Source organism: Magnolia sinica, chromosome 3, assembly GCF_029962835.1.
Source record: "Magnolia sinica isolate HGM2019 chromosome 3, MsV1, whole genome shotgun sequence".
Taxonomy (NCBI): Eukaryota; Viridiplantae; Streptophyta; class Magnoliopsida; order Magnoliales; family Magnoliaceae; genus Magnolia; species Magnolia sinica.
The window spans coordinates 128,932,327-128,952,189 of record NC_080575.1 but is presented as its reverse complement, the minus strand read 5'-3'; the positions used below and the strand labels follow the sequence as shown (position 1 = coordinate 128,952,189).

At 38.8% G+C, this 19,863-nt stretch overlaps 1 protein-coding gene across 1 annotated transcript; it reads right to left on the bottom strand.

Moving 5' to 3' along the window:
* Window positions 1-2,235: 2,235 nt before the first annotated feature.
* LOC131241293 (ubiquitin-conjugating enzyme E2-17 kDa) lies at window positions 2,236-14,984 on the bottom strand. The gene is made up of 5 exons (XM_058240078.1): window positions 14,843-14,984; window positions 14,677-14,756; window positions 6,988-7,115; window positions 3,914-4,018; window positions 2,236-2,583 (listed from the first exon to the last, which is right to left on the bottom strand). The coding sequence occupies exons 2-5, from the start codon at window positions 14,744-14,746 to the stop codon at window positions 2,440-2,442; spliced, it is 447 nt and encodes a 148-aa protein (XP_058096061.1). The 5' UTR covers window positions 14,747-14,756; window positions 14,843-14,984; the 3' UTR covers window positions 2,236-2,439.
* Between the last annotated feature and the right edge of the window lie 4,879 nt (window positions 14,985-19,863).

The window sequence follows — 19,863 nt, the reverse complement described above, 5'->3', positions numbered from 1 at the left end:
TTGATTGGCCTTATTTTGTTTGATGGGGCAAATCCTTCTCAAGAGCAGAGTCCACCTTATGAGCTGAGCTGTAGTATATTATTTTTCTAAAAACATTACGAGAACCAGCCCATTTACAATACATGCATATGCGACCAAAGCATTCTGTGGTTTCCATGTTACCGTCACCCGGCAGATGGCTTCCAACCTTTCATGCATGTGCGTGCAACATCCAAACCATACAATGGGCTGGCCCAACCATTAGGATTATCTTACGCAAAAATCAGCCACATCTACTCATTGCGTAGGTGGCACCATAGAAAACGATGTCTAGCCACTTGAGTAGGTCACACTTGTATGTTGATATTTATCAGTGGCTGGACATTGTTTTTTATGGTGTGGCTCATTTGATGAGTAGAAGGGACTGATTTTTGCACTAGGTGATCCTCTAGGTGGGGCCAACCTATTCGAATGGTTGGTAGTAGCATTCACTTGTCCAATCAGTTGATTCAACACCTCATTTAATACTACCATGAATTACGTACAGGACCAAATGCAACAAACCGCAGATTTAAAATATATATATAAATAAATAAATAATGTGCCACTAGCTGTTTTTAGGGCCCACCTTGGCAATCCAGCGGTGTTCCCCATCATGAGACTTGGATGGCTCAAAATTATAAGATTCAATCATCATGTAGGATACATGATAGAAAACAAGGGGCAACTGCCCCAAAAAACTTAAAATTCATATGGTGGCCCACTTGATGATTGGATCAGCATGAATGTTATGGGGCATCCCATTTTCATTATGTAGCAACAATGTTGGATCATTTGGCGACGGTCACACACCAAACTAGTCGCAGGTGAGACCTTTCCACTGCTAAAATATATTGTTTAGTCAGCAAATATTAGAGATTGTTAATCGCTTAAAAGTAGTTGGTTTCCTTCAAATTTTACATTGTATGGTAGGCTAACGGTTCTAAGAATATCAGTTCCAAGAGTGCTCTTAATTGGTGAAGTGGGGAGAACCTCATTTTCAGATGGGGACCACCTGAATCGACATCCCGCCTTTTTGGTAGGTCAGCAAGTCTCGTCCATGGACAAAAAGAGGGGCACCACCTGAATTGGTGGGCTAGTGAACCACAATCCTTTTTATATCCTTTTCCATTTTTATGAAACTGAGGTACCAAATCCGCCAATGCATACCAACCCAAACAATCAGCCAATAGATGAGCTATAGGCTGAAAACTACAGTGATTAAACGACTCTTGCCATCCATTTTCCTCGATGGAACGATTGTAACGCTGCCAGTGGTGGCTAGATATAGGTGGTCAAGAAAATAAATAAAGCACCCAACCCCACGCACTAAACAAACGGCTGAGGTAGAGAAACATAGAATTCATTGTTATCGCCAAAAATGTCATTGGGATGCATATAGCAAAACATGTTTATCAAGGGCAATGACCCTTGAATAGGTGAGTGAAGATGCATCATCCATCTTTTCATAACGGGTCCTCGAGCAAAAGCACTTCCTAGGTATGCACACCTCACATGCTTCAAAACGAACCAAATGTAAGCAAGATAAGAGCCACTCAACAAGCGAGGCCTGATTTTTGGGAGACCATGCACAAAAAGGTTAGGCATTTCTCATTTAATAATAATTTTTAAATTAAAAAAAAAAAAAAACACGCGCGCGCGCGCGCACACACACACACACACACACACACACACACAGAGCAAAGGTGTTCACTCTTATTCTCACCTCACACGAAGCAAAGAACAATCCTTCCAATCGATCCATAAAATGGAAAAGTTTAAAACAAGACCCAAATTCAACAAACATACCTAAAAGAGAATAACCAACCTCATTTTGGTCAGGCCTTGGATAAAGCAGGGCCAAAGATGCAAACATTTTGGAATGAGGTAGACATCAACCATGTGTATTGGCTGTATGCATGTGCACTGATAATCACACTGCTGCAATGTTGATGTTTTTCTTACTAAAAGTTACTTTCATGGATGTGGTTTTCATATCAGACGGACCCTGAAGGAATCAATGTTTATGGATGAAGGAAAAGATGTACCAAACAGCGACAACACATATGCAAGCCAACAAATCCAGAAGGATGATTGGGTTTACGTTTCTCTTCTTTAACGTGAAGAGGGATATTTACGGAGATTGAATCATGAAGCAAAATCTGATTGGCCACTTACGGTGTGGTGCACATGTGAAGAGAGCCAGTGGGGGAGAGATTAGTAGCCCAACGGTCCATGCATCAAATTCCCATACAAGCAAATCAAATGTAGCAATGTGTTATGTGGAGAGCATGGTTAAGAACTTCCTCGGTTTTCTTGAGGAAGAGATTTGACCACTTCCTCATTCATACATAATAATGAAAAAGACCCAATTATAAGAAAGGGGAAGTTGCCCTCTGCACACGCACGCACACAAACACACTAACCCATAGCATACTTCTGGGTCCAGCTCCTTGCAGTTGTCTCGTACTTGCTCCTGTCCGTCTTGTACATGTGAGCAATCTCCGGCACCAGTGGATCGTCAGGGTTCGGGTCCGTCAAGAGAGAACAGATTGAGAGCAATACCTGAAATTGCAAACAAGATCCTTTCCCACCCGCTTAAACAACAGTAATCAAATTCCATATCAAGAAACTACAGCCGCCCCACAAATTTCGCCAGCTAGATAGGTTATTTATCAAAAGAGGCTGATTGCAACACTTGAAGGGTTTGTTCCCTTGGAGGATGAGCACAAATTGTAAATAGATAATTCACATTTATTGGGCTAAAATTAAGTTTCATACAATTTGTCAGCCCACGAGTTTGTAAAGTAAGCTTGGGTTTTTAGTTTGCATAAATCAGGCTCATGATTCAGTGATGATGCAAACCATTGATATTGTGGGCCCACTGTGACAGCCCATGCACCAAATAGACAGGTAACGAGGACGACTAGCCCACTTTAAACCATAAAAGGCCTGATATCTTATGTCTAGTAATTTCGAAGGTGGGGGATGTTTGGTGCAGGGGTCATCCACCAAACTGAGGTCCATCGTATCAACAGTTCGGATCACTAAATCACTAAAGCATGGGGCCCACTTTTACTAACTGAAAACCCAAGCATATTATAAACATGACTACAGCAATGCAAAATACCTCGTAGGTACAAAAGCTTAAATTATTTTCATTCCACTTTCAGTTGCTTGAAAAATGAGGGAACAATGAAAAAACAACACCGAATCAGGAAAAAAAAAAAGGGCGGGGGGAGAAAGTGTGCGGGACACGTAAAAACGACACCATTTTCCAGAAAAATGTACAAACCCATGTCACACATGTCGGACATGCATCAACATAGCTACAAGGAAAAACCTTAATTTATCTTTTAGAATTGTAGTTTAGCAGCATTCATATACTACCAAACAGTTAATAGAGTATTCTAGCTGTGTAGATACATCTTTTATCTTACGCATACAAACTAGAAGTTATATGACAATACATTCTTCAAATATCATTATACATCTGCATGGATGCATAGGCACTTCAGAAAGTTACCCAAGGTCCCCATAAAATACCTGAAATCCCGTGTAAATGACAGGCACTGACAACTTTAGTGCATCCAACCTACATAGGATGTAAGGTTTGAAAGGAAAATTTTACCGAATCACAAAAATAAGGTGGCTGCCATCAGTGACCTTCAATCTAATGAGAGGGTTTGAGACATAAGTGGGGAAGATTGAAAAGAGTTTTTTTCTTTTTTTTGGCTGCCATCACTTTAAAAAGTTGTTGGTGGTTTTGGACTGCACTGGTCATAAATCTCAGCCTGATATTCATTTGCAAGCAAACAAAATTTTTAACTGTTTCAATTGGCTCCCGTAGTATACAGATATCAAATTTAAGAGGTAAATGGTAGAGAACAAGAACCTTGGAAATGGTTAATGCAGGGCTCCACTGCTCCTTCAATATGTCAAGGCAAATGCTTCCATTGCTGTTGATATTTGGATGAAAGACCTTTGTTCTGAATGCAACCTGCACAATCCATTAACAGAGATCAGAGATCAGAATCTGAAGGAATTACTAAACTGCACTACATCACATCAAGAATCAAAACACCGAGAAATTACACAACTGCAATACCATTAAATCATGCAAACTTGAGCGGTTACGGTTGGTCCATCCCTTATACATTGTGGATTAAGAGACATAACAATCACGTGTTTTATCAGTGTCCAGCCATATCTAGAAAAAAAAAAACATAATCATCATCATCTATGCCTTATCCCAATTACTTGGGGTCGGCTGCATGATCTTGTTCCACCATTCCACTCTATCAAGGGCCATACCTGAGTTGCACCATAGTCATCAAGTCTTTTCTTTACCACCTCCATCCATGTCCTTTTCGGCCTCTTCCCTTGCCCTTTTATAGCCTTCAAATTGATATGGGTGGATCTCTTCCTACATTTTTTATTTTTTATTTTTAATTACTTGAAGGGCAGCTGCTATGTGTGGGCCCCAAACCTTAAGCTATGCAAAATAAATCCTACACTAGCATTAACAGCAGCAATCAGAAAGTGCTGATTTCTCTCGGCAAATCTGTTCTTTCAGAGTGCAGGTATCAACTACATTGCTCTCCCTTTTTTCTGATCAATATCAACCAGAGTACTAATTTCCTTACACAGCTTCACACCAATTTCTTTCAAGAGTGCTTTTTGCCGTAGTATCTTTCTGTGCTCCAGTTTTCAAGCGGTCAAGTATCTGTCAACCTCATCATCATCATCTAAGCCTTATCCCAATTCCCAACTAATTGGGGTCAGCACACAAATCGTGTTTCACCATTCTAGACTTTCCTTCACCATATCCTCAAACCATGTCCTCAGCTCCTTTACGTCCAACCACATCCTTTTGATCCCTTTAGAGGGAAAAAAAAGAAGAAAAAGGCATGTCCTTTTGATCCTTCCCCTTGCCTTTTTAGAGGCTTCAACTTGACATGGGCCCTCCCCTTCCCTCTGCCCTTTTAGGGCCTGTTTGTTTTCCTATTTACAATGTAAACACCATGTAAATGGGTAATCATTACTTACCCTTGCATTTACATTCTACAGCAGTCACTTGATGTTGACAGTAAACTTGTTTGGATCGCTACTACCTAAAACCGAGAAAATAAGATTTTTTTTTTTTTTCTACTGATTATCCCTGGGGTACACTGTTAAGCGTGTGTCTGATCCATGCCGTCCATCTGGTTTTCCCGCTCATTTTAGAGCATGAGTCATCTAAAGTTCAAGTGGACCACACCACAGGAAACAAGGGGAATTGAACACTTACCATTCAATTCTTCTTGTGGGCCACAGAAATTTTGGATTAAGCTGATATTTGTGTTTTACCTTCATCCATGTCTGTGTGACGTCATGAACAGGTTGGATGATAGGTACACATTCCTCTGGACCCTAGGCTCATTTCAACTTTCAACCTTAGGCATTCAATTTCCCCCTTTTTACCATGGTGTGGTCCACTTGAGCTTTGGATCTGGCTCATTTTTTGGATCATGCCCTAAAATGAGCACGTAGAATAGATGGAAAGTGTGGATCAGACATACATAACGGTGGGCCCAACAGATTTTACAGGCACAATTTCCATCTGATTTGAACGTATTTACAACATGGTTTTCGAGGCCTAATTACACCATAAATCCCTCTCTTCCAACAAGGTGTGTAAGAAGTAATAATTACTTATTTACACTTCCTTTACAATGTGAATTGAAAATCAAACAGGCCCTTAATGCCTTTGACATATGTCTGCCTCATCATGTGCATTTTCTTTTGTATTCAGAATATATTTGCCCAGTGGGCGATCACTGATCACACAGATTATGTATTGGATAGCACTCTGAGGAAAAGAACAAAATGGCAAAGCAACTTGTTGATGCCCACTTAACTCTCTTTACAACCTCTCTCCATTGTAGTAATGTCTTCCAAATACCTATGAAGAAACTAACGTAGACACCACTACCAACTGGGTCCATCTTTTCTTATGCATAATTCATTCCATCAGGTCAAGCTTCCACAATTTAACCATAAAAAAAAAACCGCAAGGATAGAACTAAAACATTCAGATGAGTCATCGTCATCTAAGCCTTATTCCAACTTTTGGGGTCAGCTAACCATCCAGATGGGCATCATCTAATAATCTGATCCCGGAGAACATGAACACAGCAAGTCGCTCATTTGGGAATCCCAATCTCAGAACCTCTCTGGTCTACTCTTGCAGCAGAAAAAATAGCTCATAAAGCTTCTCGTAGCCTCGTAGAGTTAGAAACAATATCAGAATGGATCACAAAAAAAGTCAGGTGCTGAATAGATATAAAAAATCTACTGTCATCTGGGACCAATGTTTTGTTAAGCCCAGGGCCCCAGGCAGTAGTTGATGAGACTTTTCAATATCAGCTGGAAAAATGGGAGAACCGCCTTCAGCCTTAGCCTTTTCAATCTCCCCCCATCAATGAGGTCTCAAGATCAAGCGATTGATAACAGCTTCTAATAAAGAACCAAACAAGGTATTATTTTAAACTAATAGAAGAATATGCCAATCAACATACATCATGCCAAAGATAAGTGTCGCCAGTATCTCTGCATTAGCAACATTCCTGTTACCATGATTGTTTACAGCAAGCACTCGCCGCATCTTAAAATTGTGCACCAAGTGCCTGTCATAAAGTGGAGCATAACGCAATCTGACAAGAATCTTGTAGCATACTTCTTGAGGTAACAATATCAATTGCTTCCTAGTTTAAGTTTGTATCTTGACTTCTTTATTGCCTTAGAAATTTGCATAGCATTTAACAAAATCAATTATTATCTAGCAACAGGGCTAAACCAGAGTTGTTCTATGTTCATCTGCCAAATAAAACAGAATTCAAAAGATATTCCAAGACACTAACATATGGATAGGATAGAGAGTTAGATATCCAACTTAGAGATGAAAATAATTAGGAGTTTATGAGATACCTTAGGTGGTTTAAATGGATAGTCCGGAGGAAAATGAATGGTAACCAGGAAAACACCCCCGGCATAAGGACTGTCTGGGGGACCCATAATAGTTGCTTGCCAATGAAACATGTCTTCAGCTACAGGGCCTGTGAAGGAACAATGAAAATGCATCAGAAGAAGTTCAAATTTCACAAAGTGGCACCAAGCAGTTAAGTTTGCAAAGCTATGTTACTAACAAAGCAGTTGGGGTTTATATTAGTTATGCCCAACTGAGAATTTTGGTAGCTGAAGAGACAATTGCAGCCCATATTCCGCATGCAATGGGCCAAAATGAGTCACAAGACAGACCATATGTCTGACCATGGGCATGGGCTGACAGCATTATGTTGGACTCACTGTAAGCCTTTTTTGGGCTTGATGTGTTGGCCAAATGTTTTTGAGTTGTGCTGTGAGCGGGATTCAAGAAACCTAGAAATCTCTAAATTGTAGAAATTTCTGGAGTTATCTGCAGAAGTGCATAATCAAGAGGGCTTTTTTCAAGGTCTTGAGGTATTTTTGGAGATCTGATATATATTCTATTATGCTTTGTGGAGTTCATGTATTCACTTGAGGTTTTTTTTGTGTGAGATATCAACTTGAGTTTGTTGGCAAACTAGAGATCTGATTTTAAAATCAGCCCCTACGCCTAGCTTGTGCCCGCGCTCAAAATAGTAAATTATTATCTTCAGAAGTGCCCGCGCTCAAAATAGTAAATTGTAGAAATTTCTGGAGTTATCTGCAGAAGTGCATAATCAAGAGGGCTTTTTTCAAGGTCTTGAGGTATTTTTGGAGATCTGATATATATTCTATTATGCTTTGTGGAGTTCATGTATTCACTTGAGGTTTTTTTTGTGTGAGATATCAACTTGAGTTTGTTGGCAAACTAGAGATCTGATTTTAAAATCAGCCCCTACGCCTAGCTTGTGCCCGCGCTCAAAATAGTAAATTATTATCTTATTGTAGTCTGTAATCTGTAACTGTAATTGAATGGGAAAATGCAGTTTAGAAACACATCAACTCAAGATCAATGGGAAGTAGGAATACTTAAAACACAAACTAGTCCTCCCATTCAACATATCATATCTTGAAAAAGAATAAATGGAACCATCACAAAGAATGCAACATCAGTTATACTGATATTTCTTGAAGGTAAAGACATAAACTAATAAACTGCTATTTTCAAGAAAAGGCAGACATTCCAGTTATTTCATCAATAATTCTTACTGCAGGTCATATTTTAACCCAAAAAAAACAGTTGCCTGTTCTGTAAGATTTTTTTGGAGACAATGAAAATTTTATTGAAGGCAAACGAAGGCAGGGACAAATACAAAGACTACCAAAACACAAGGATTGATGGGACAAAGATGATGAGGGGTCATCAATCCCTAGAAAAAACAATCAGTTCCCCAACTACCATCTAAAGCCCCTTTACAACACCCTTTGAAAAACTCTAATCAAAGGGCCCAAGCCACCGTACTTTGTTTGTTGAAAGTAATATTTAAAATATTTTGAACACTTTTCTTGAAAGGCCACAGAAACTTTCATTAAGAGGAAAAGAATCTGTGAGGTAGTGCTATATACCAACCCACACAAAAGCAGAAAACAAGGAAAAAGACAAAAAATAAAAATACAACTTGACAATGCATCCCAAACTTGCAGCCCATTCACATACAAGAATCATTGCTCTACTAGCAACCCGCTCCTCCCGACTGCTTTCATTTCAGAAGCAACTTCCATTTCTTTCTACCCAAATCATCCACAAACTAGCGAGTAAGTATAGTCTCCATAAAATTTTAATTTCCTTGTGAAAAGCCACCCCATGCCAAGCCTGAAAAAGATCTCCAATGTCAAGAGGCATGGACCAAGCTAAATTGAACCTTCTAAGAAAAACTGACCACACTTACAAGAATCATAACAATTAGAACAAAATATTCATTTCCAAGTGACCAATCTACAGTTTGAAATGGGACAGCGAATACTCCATAAACTCTTCCAAGGGTAAGTTTTGTTTTTTTTGTTGGAAGATTCTCTTCCAAGGGTAGTTTCAAACCGAATTGCAATAACAAAAATCTCATACTCACTTTGAGAAACAGATAAATTCCATGAATATCCTCATTAAAGGCTGTTTGTTTTGGAGTAATGCCAGGGTACACCATGCTTTTATTTTCTACTTCATTTTTAAAAAACACGTAACCCCCTGTTTTCAACATAACTTCAGAAATAAAGATGAAAATAGAACTCCTGGCAAAAATAAAAACAGGTAGCCCTTAACGTGGTTGTTGTTGCCATATGAAGGATGCCAATTTTTTGTATTCAACTAAACGAAAGATGAGAAGACATTATCCACAATTTCAAATATGAAAGTTTACATCATCCTTACAAAAACCCCAGAAGGTCCCCAGATACAAAATATAGCGCCCTAGAGAGACCTCTCTTCCTGAGAGTGTCTATTGTAAGCACCTTATTTTTGCCCACCAGTCAACTGAAGGCAAGCCTGCAAGGCAGACTTTCATATTCCCAAATTAGGCTAATAGGATCCACCACTCTCGGAGGTTGGCAGCAGGTAACAACTGAATAGAAGAACTTAACCAAGAAAGTAAGAAGCAACGCAAATTAACAACATTCCACAACCACTTGTACAGCACAACTAGATTGATGCTGACTTGTTGAAAGAGACACATGTGACGGCAATTCTCCCCTTTTCCTCGTACAAAGTTTCTAATATAGCTCCGAGACCAAAACACATTCTCACCAACAAGAGACATGACATGAGAAATTGGTCCGTTACTCTCCCGTGCCAATCTGAAGATGGCTAGGAAAAGCGGAAAAAAGAGATCCTTCCCCGCACCATCTGTCCAACTAAAACCGAACTTTAGATCCCTCCCTAGGACTAGATTAGCCATGACAAGATTAACTGTACACAGACTCGCAAACACACAATCAAAAAAGGATGCAGCAGATGAATAAATCTCAAAAAGGCCCAGGACACTGACACGCATTACTAAAAACATGCATAAAAATACATGCTCAGAGACTGCATTCAATTTATCAAACGGTGTTGGCCGGTATCATGTCATCAGCATCAAACCCGATATGAAAATCCATTGTATTGAGCCACTGGCAAAAGTTCCAAGTTGATACTTGACGATATATCATGATATAAAGATCTATTTAAACTTTGCAATATTCATGCAAAAATTAAAAGAGTTCTTTCCATATGCACCCCTCCCTGTTGTCCATACAAGAAAAAGCACCCTCCTATTTTTCTATTTGTAAATAACATCAAATTTATATGTATTTATGCAAAAAAAAAAAAAATGTAGTTAAATTCCGTTCATGGATGACACTAAGATATGCAAATTGTGTTACTTTTGAGTTGTTAGCATGTTTAAATTATTATCTTACCCTCAATGGTATACCATGCCTTAGAGATGATAAAGCCCTGTATATGTCATACACAGTATTTTGGTGATATGCAACATCGGAACCATGTGACATTTGCATATGGGATATAACCATCGATCAATGGGCCCCACTTAAGTTTTTTTTGGCATAAAAAGCCCTCCCTTTTTTGTCTAGTCATTCACTCCATGCCCCTTGGATTGGATGATTTTGATCCTTTAAATGTTGTTAACTTTTTGTAGTTGTCCTTTTATATAGCCTTTTTTTTAGGCTTATAGACAATTGATTGCATGGATGCCAAGGTATTCAATAATGGTAATGGTGGCCATAGCAGCCACTGCCTTTACCTTTACAATACGAGCCATAATGGCCATTACAACTTTAAAATAATAATAATAATAATCAGCCCATGACAGTCCCATACAGGCCATTTTGGCCGTTACAGCCCTGAAACATGTAACAGGGTCCACTTTTACCATTGCATAATGACTGTTACATAACCTTTTTGTACACCTTGATGCATACCATCATCTTTGATCACCTTTTGGCTGTTAATTTTTTCTTGCAATTGATTGGAAGGACAGGATCATACAGTTGTTGTAATTTTGAATCGTGGCTTGCATCTAATGTTTGTTATCTAATGAATGGCCTAGACCTTGCACGCACACCACGTTGGCACGTGTCATGAATCAGTTGGTGTGAGGACGGCCCTGATTAAGTCAAGCCATCTTTACAGCAGACCCACCTCATTATTAGCTCAAATCAACCCACAGGACATGGAACACGTGAACGTGCAAAAGACAGAGCCTTTTTTGCAAAAAATAATAACAACAAAAGGGGGGAAAACCTCAAGTGGGGCCTGCTGATTGAACGCCATATCCCATATGCAAATGCCACATGGGCTGCACGTTGCATATCACCAAAAATACCATGCACAACCTTTGCACAGCCATACCATCTCGTAAGGCATGTTATACCATTGAAGAGGGAAAATCGTAATTTAAACACACACTAACAACTCAAAAGCAACACCGTTTGCGCACAGGTCATCCACCAACAGTATTGAACCACAATGGGATTTTTGCACAAATGCATAAAAGGTAGTGTCATTTACAGATACGAAAATAGGATGGTGTTTTTTTTTCCTTCTTTTATAGGCCAAAAGGGGGGTACATATGCAAAATAATAGTAATAATAATAATTTTTAAAAAAAAATAATCAAGAACATTGGAAAATTCCATTTTTCATACAGCTTTTTGGAGTGTGTTTGGCATGTTTTGATAACTCCAATCAAGTTGTTTTGCATCAAAACACAATTTTGGTAGAAAAATCGCAATCTGGGTGATGAGGATATCCGAACACCTTTTAGAGTTTATCAAAGGAAGAGAGTTGCCTCAGTTTCTTTATGGCTAGGTGATCATTACATGGAGCCCAGTGGGCCCAATTCGAGTTCCTAGCCACGTTGAAGGCTCCACATGCATGATCGTGCATTTTTTTAGACCCTACTCTGGGAAAATGCATGTGGGCTACTTAGTTGAGAATATTGGATCATTAGATCGATTGGATACATTTATCGGACCGTTGGATTTCATACGATAGGCCATCTTGACCATTGAACCATTTTGATCGTTGAGACGTTTTGATCGTGGACTAATATTGAACAGTAGTTTTAGTTATTTTGTTTAGTTAGTTTGATTGTTTTGGTTTATTTTATGATTTAGTTGATACTATGGGTGTTTCGGACATTTTTATAGTATGAAGGCCAAATAGAGCATATAAGGCTTGGATGTGGGAAGCCTATGGCAGTATTGGCTATTGGATGAAATTTTCTTCTTGCTTTTTTTGGAGCAAAATTCGTCCTATGAGTGGAATTTAGTGTGAAGCCATAGAGTGATTCCAACCATCTTCTCTCTTTTTTCTTATCTTCAATGTATTCTTCTCTTCTTCCCTCTCTCTATTTTCTTTTTCTTTTTTTAGTTTCCTCCCAAATTCCATCCCCACCGTCCCCAAAACCCTCTAAACTTAAACCCTACCCAACCGTATAACCTTACGTACGTACGCCCGTCCATGCAGCCAGCCCCATTCCTCCCTTCTTCCCTCTTTTTGGTGTTGATCCTTCTCCTTTAAACCCCATAACCCTAACCCTAGAAATCCAAACCCTTATATCCCAAATTCCATAAGCCTTAAATCTGCAAACACTAATTCTATCTAACTCTAACAAAGTGCAAGTGAATCCTCATATTTAGATCGAATCCCATGCTAGATGGAAGTTCTACCTTCCATTGGGCCGTTTCCGATCGATAATCTTAAGATACATCTGCGGGATTGTGATGTGGCCTTGAATTTGAGCATAGTTGACTACTTGATTTATTTAGATTTGTGATAGATTGGCAATATTTTATATTTTGATTTACACTACTAATCCGTTTATTAATTCATTCGCATTATTATAGTTTATGCTATATGTCCTATATCACTGAGACATATATAGTTATTTTTGTAATATTTTGGGTTCTTAGTGTGTAATCATGTGTCTTTTAATGTCTCCTGAAGTTTCATAGAATTCCACCATTTTCCTAAAGTTTCTCTAATTTCTTCCTTGAAGTGCCATACATGAAATATTTCCCAATGTTACCGTATACGATGAGTCCAATACAAAAACATAAAACATTGCTCAGAGATGAGAAGTGTGCACATATATGCATTGTATGTGAAAGTTAACATACAAGGGCTTTGGAATTGCTTATCTGCATTTTTTTCTGAAAAAGAGATCTCGCAAAATTAATTGAACCCTCCCAAATATATCGCTTTTCTAGAGAGACGTACAAACAGCACAACCCCACAACTAAGGAGAAAACTGTTTTGTTGGAGAACCATAAGACTTGTACAAATATTTTGTGGAGAACCATAAGACTTGCACAAATATCATACAAGAAGTGACCAACAATAATATGCAAACAAAAGGGAGTGACAATACGCAGAAAAAGTTGTTTCTGAGCTTAAGGGACAAGACAATCCATATTTAGTTATCATCATCCACACAAATAATTTAAATATCAGTCACAGAAATGTTCTTTACTTCATAAGCAAGTTCCAGAAATTTTATGGAAATAATCAATTGCCCACATATTTTCCCAAGCACAGTGCAACGGATTTTTTTCTGAAGAGACTTCCCATGTAGATACCAGAAAGTCCAAGGTTCCGAATATCAGATTTCAGGACTCAATTTGAGAAAGCCCAAGTAAAGGGGGAACTTTGATTTGGGTTAAAGGTACTGAGAGGAGGATGAGGGAAGATGAAACGGGACTCGTTGAGTTGCAGCAAAGTGAAATGAAGGCATCTATAAAACTGAAGAGAGGGGATATGAAGGCTTGCTACTTGCTGAGGATAAGATGTTGGATGGGAATGAATGGCAAAACAAGTTCCATCTACCCAACCCCAAACAGAGGCAACAAGCTATGATGATGATTATGGTGCTATATTTTTTACACACTATGATCTTCATATCCTTATCAAGAAATAAATGGCCATAATAATGAATGGATAAACCTAGATGCCCGGAAATATATATATATATCCTCAATAACAACTTCAAATGGAATGTTAGGCGTCTCAATTAATATAAACCACGGGGAAAAAAGGACTCAGATAGACGGACAGCAATCAGGAACCATCAACAAAATTCTAGCACAAATTAATGTAACCTGCCATGCCAGCTCATGAGGAAAACAAACAGAAACCTAATGATTGAGCTCAATGACTCGCATTTAAGATCGTGCACTAGTAAATTCCCCAAAAACCGTTGCACACGCTTAGGCTTAAAGCATCATCCGAAACCGGTAGGTATTGCCCAACAACATCCATGAACCGGCATTTTTAACTATTGCCCCCAAAAAGCTGGATACAAGGGGATACGGGGCAAAACAACCCCCTGTTGTTGGTGAACGATATGGTACACCAAAACTGATTTTTAATCCTTGCTTACAACTCAAGCATCCATCAAATCCTATCAAAACATTCCATTTCAAGCCAATACAAGGGATTTGAACCGTGATCTTTCAACCCAATGAATCCTTTCGTAGAAATCCGTAAATTATCACAGGCAACAAAGTCAACATCACAATCGGATCAATCTACAACAACAACAACAAAAAAGAAAAAGGAATCTGCAGGGATACGAAACGGATTGCAAAAGATACCACAGATCGAACATCAAAACGACCTAGAATCAAGGAAAAATGCAAAAGTTGAATCGAGAAGGGATACCTGCGCTGCAGGACGTGGGAGGATCTTTCTGGAGATCCTTAAGTTCTTTCAAGATCCTCTTGGAAGCCATGGCTGAAAACCTAACAGCTCGGAAACCCTAGATCGTCAGGAGAAGAAAAGCAAGGAAGACAGAAGGAGAGATAGAGACAGCCAGGTATTTATATACCTGCGCGCTCGAGAGAGAGAGGATGCTCCTCTTCTTCTCTTTTGTCTTTGCCTTAGACAAGAAATGAAGTAAAAAGAGTCCCTTGTGTTATGAGGCTATTATGTATGTATAAAGGAATCCAAGAATTTATCAGGTACAGCCGGAAGTACGTTAACTTGTCGTGCAACTAGAAGTTCCCGCCAACAGGAAAGGTTTGTAGTAAATCCATACCATTCAAGAGGTAGGCCCCACCATGAGTATTAATTAAAACGAAAGCATGGCTGGTCCTATCATCAAGAGGAACTCATTACGGATAACCGACGATCTAACTCCACATCTACCCTTATTAGCTTTCGCGGACTGATTTCTCTGCCAGACGACCTTCATCGTTGTTCCTGTCGTTTTCATGGTACGGATGTACTGCAAAGTTGGAATTTTGGCGGGAAAGTACTGGCTGTATGACAAGTTAGGTACTTCCTGCTGTAGATGACTAGCTCTCAACGAATCGTATTCCAGATGGGTGGATGCTTGAAGGATGATTGGTGATGAAAAAAATGTTTAGGTGCACTCGCGCTAATTTAGTCACTGGATACTCCCTTCCCCATTTGCACACGTGCATGATCTTAGCGGTTCATCAGGTATTCCTCATTGTGTAGATTCTGTGTCCGAGGATTAGGTGTTCCGCTTATCAGTGGTCCATTAGAATCTTCCATGTAGGGAGGGTCTCGTGAGCGAGCTGCAACTTGAAACCAGCCACGTCGATGGGACACTGAACTATGGGGCCACCTCCATGTATGCACTGCATATCCATGCCGTCCATATGCTTTTTCTGTTTTGTAGATGGTCTTAAAAATAAAGTACATAAAATTCTCAAGAGGACCACACCACACGAGACAGTAATTATCGGCCATTCAAAGCTTTTTGTAGGCCACGAAAGTAATAAATTAAGCTGATATTTGTTTTTTTTTTTTATTTCCATCCAAGCTTGATGTAAATAAATATTACCATGGCATTTGAAAGTTTTTAATGTTAGGCATTTAATGACCACTGCTTCTTGTTACGTGGTCCACCCTGAAAATTATATATGCTTCACTGTTAGTGGGACCAAGCTCAAAATAATCTTTAAAAAACAGATGGACTGTATAAACATGGGGTTTACCCTACAGTCAAGGTCCCACTCACATTCCTGTTTCCAATGTCGCAGCCTAATGTCGCACTCTTAAATCTCGTGATGGAACTAGTGTGTGAGTGTACGCACCTCACTTGATAGGACACAGGGTTCGGTGGATTCAGGTAGCCTCCCATCTCTATAGATCCGTGGCTTCACTGTTAGTGGGACCAAACTCAAAATAATCTTAAAAAAACAGATGAATGGTATACACATGGGGTTTACCCTATGGTCAAGGTCCCACTCACATTCCTGTTTAAGTCGCACTCTTGAATCTCATGATGGAACCAGTGTGCAAGTGCACTCTCCGGAATGCACCTAGGTGGATTCAGGTAGCCAATGAACTCTGTAGATCCGTGGCTTCACTATTAGTGGGACTAAGCTCAAAATAATATTAAAAAAACAGATGGATGTTATATACGGGGGGTTTTCCCTATGGTCAAGGTCTCACTCACATTCCTATATCCATGTCACAGCTTAAGTCGCACTCTTAAATCTCATGATGGAACCAGTGTGTGAGTGTACTCTTCAGAATGCACCTCGCATGATAGGACATGACTTCGGTGGATTCAGGCAGCCACCAAACTCTGTAGATCCATGTCTTCACTGTTAGTGGGACTAAACTCAAAATAATATTTAAAAAACATATGGACTGTATATATACGGGGTTTACCGTACGGTCAAGGTCCCACTCACATTCTTGTTTCCAACGTCGCAGCCTAAGTCGCACTCCCGAATCTCATGATGGAAGAATGCACCTCACGTGATAGGACACGGGGTTCGGTGGAATCAGGTAGCCACCACCGAGCTCTGTAGGTCCGTGACTGTGGGGCCTACCGTATGTATTATGTCCATACCCATACTGCGCAACCATTTTTTCAAACCATGTTAGTATTTGGCCCCAGGAATAAAGTGAATCCAAATCTAAGGAATAGTGGTGATTGAGAGCCCACAATTAAAAACATGTTAGGAGTCACACAAGTTTTAGATTTGATGGTTGTGTTATCCCTTGTTCAGATATGTTTAACCTTATCAATGGGTTATGTGGATAATAAACATTATGATGGCCCTATGAAGGTTTTAATGGTCTAAATCTGTTTAACGTTATCAACAGGTTAGATGGAAAATTAATATTATGGTGGGCCTACTAAGTTTTTTATGGTTTGTGTTCAATCATGGCTGTTTTTGTGGTATGGTCTACTTAATCACTGTTATATTTTTATGGTATGGTCCACTTAAATTTTAAATGTACTTTATTATTATACTCGTGCCCTAAAATAAATTTATAAAATGAAAGGACAACGTGGATATAGAACACATGCATCAAGGTCGGCCTCCAAGTCACAGATCCACCTAATCCATGTCCATTGTTATAATGGTTTACGTGCGGCTCCCTTTGAATATCGTATTAAGAAGAACATGGGTACGTGTTGTACCAAATGAGTACATTTGGGGACCATGGTTAGTTATCCACACCATTGGTTGCCCAATGAACTCTTCAATTAGTCAACTCTAACCTTCCATTGTTGGCACGTGAATACATGAATGCACCAAAGACAATATTCCATGGTTAGGATATTCTAATTTGGAATACATGTTAGAAATTGACTATCCATGAATCATGATGGTGACATTAGATTAATGGCTTGGAAAAAACAAGCATGTGTCCTGCATATGAAAACTCCACGCACGATAATGAAGCTTTGTACTCCTTGCCAACAATGAAACTCAGGGGTAGGGGTCATTTGGCACCATGGATTTATTTTGGTTGTTTCAAATCCTCTTACATATTTAGTACAATAAAGTAACTGTGGTTTCAAATATCGGGGGATTTGAAATCCATCATAAAGAAACAGGTGGTTTCAAATCTCGAGGCTTTCAAATCACCTCAAAGAAGAGATCTGAAATTTAAAAGCCTATTTGGGAGTGGATTTGGAACCCTGCATTCAAACCTCTCTAAATTCAAAACCCTCTAGTTTTGAAATCCTTCTATTGTGTTTGGCACTTTGTATTTAGAAATCCTTGTAATTCAAAAATAACCATGCATAGTATATTTATAGGGATTTGACTTTAATAACTAAATTAACTTTAATATATTTTTTTTATTGGTATAAGTATGTAATGTTTGAAATAATGGTTATAATAAGCCTGTTGAAATATACACTTTGCTTGAAAATGATGAAATTCCAAGTCTCGGATGGGCCACAAGCATAAGAACACATCCGAGTCATTAACCAATGATTTCTAACCATTGATTTTAAATGGACAATATTCGAACGGCATAGATCATTATATTAAAAGTATTTATAGTGATAAGATTGATAATATAATTATTTTATGATATCATTAGTGGGCCATGTGTCCCATCGATTAACCGACACACAAATTACACATATAGCTCTTGAAAGGATTTTATATGTAACCTAAACTTTCACCTTGGATTTTAAATATCCTCTTCATGGGATTTGAAACCATCAATTACTTTATAGTGCTGAAGGCACTAGGGAATTTAAAATCTCCTTAAACCCCCTCGAATCCATGGTGCCAAAAACACCTAACATAAAATCTTGGATTATATATAAAATAATTCCTAGAGTCGCATGTGTAACATGTGTGTCACTAGACTATTAATTTATTAGGCACGTGACCCATTGATAATATCCCAAAACAATTAGATTATCAACTGCATCATTATAATTACTTTAATACAAAGATTTGTGCCGTCCAAACATCGTCCATATAAATCAACCATTAAAAATCATTGGTCGGTCAGTCGGAAGTGATGTTGTGCCGGTGGCCCATTCGGGTCGCAGAATTTCATCATTTTGGGCAAAATATTTATTTCAACCTACTTATTACAATCATTATGTCAAACATTACATAAATACCTTAATTAGAGATATTAAAATTGATTTAGTAATTAGATTAAAACTCCAATAAATGTATCATATAAATGGATACTTTTGGATTATAAGAAATTCTAAATCCAAGGTGACGAACACAATGGAAGATTTGAAGTCCAGGGGTTTCAAAACCATGGGTTCTAAATCCAAGGGTTCCAAATCCATGCTTCAAAACAGGCCCTCAAGCCTCCCATGTGAGGGAGCGGATTAGGTGTGGCCATTGCCTCACCAAACACGGTGCAGCCTCGACCCTGGGCATATGTGTTTGTATGTATTGTATGTCCATGCCGCCCATTTATTTTCCTAGCTCATTTTAAAGCAGGAACTAAAAAATGAAGCAAATCCATATCTCACGTAGACTACAACATAGAAAACACCGTAATTGAATGCCTGCCATTAAAAACTTAGTACGGCTCACCGTAATGCTTATTTGCCATCCAAACAGGTGATTAGGTCACATTGACCCGGATGAAGTAAAAAACAATTACACGAACATACACGTTTTAGATGAGGAGCAGGTCGGAGATTGTTGGTTGAGGCAGGCACCGCACCTAATCCGCTCCCCCGACATCAAACGTGTTTTAGATGAGTAGGTCGGACGACAGTTGCAAGAACATATATGTGACTCTCGTTGCATCTATGCTCGATCCAGACCGTTAAAAGCATCAACTACATGATTAATGTGGCATCTGTAAAACTTGAAACATATAAATGATAATAATTATCTTAATTTCTATGTAAATTTTTACTGTCTAATGTTCTCAATTTTAACTGTCTACTTAATCGATACTGATAAGATATATAGGACTGTAAATCAGCGAGAATTTCCCATACACGTCGAATTCATGATTTTATGGTTTGGATTGACGTAAAAGATGTAATATGTATGATGTAGTCGTGCGTGAGCTTTAAACCTCCAGAGTACCATACAACCATACAGTTCCATCTCCTTGATTGACGCTAGTGCACTA

Bases quoted from the DNA above. Each gene is read 5' to 3' on its own strand.
- LOC131241293 (XM_058240078.1), bottom strand. From the start codon at position 14,746: ATGGCTTCCAAGAGGATCTTGAAAGAACTTAAGGATCTCCAGAAAGAT. The intron at 4,019-6,987 runs GTATCTCATAAA...TGGATTGTGCAG, and splicing joins ATCCATTTAAACCACCTAAG to GTTGCATTCAGAACAAAGGT. The intron at 2,584-3,913 runs GTTCTTGTTCTC...TTGCAATTTCAG, and splicing joins CTGCATTAACCATTTCCAAG to GTATTGCTCTCAATCTGTTC.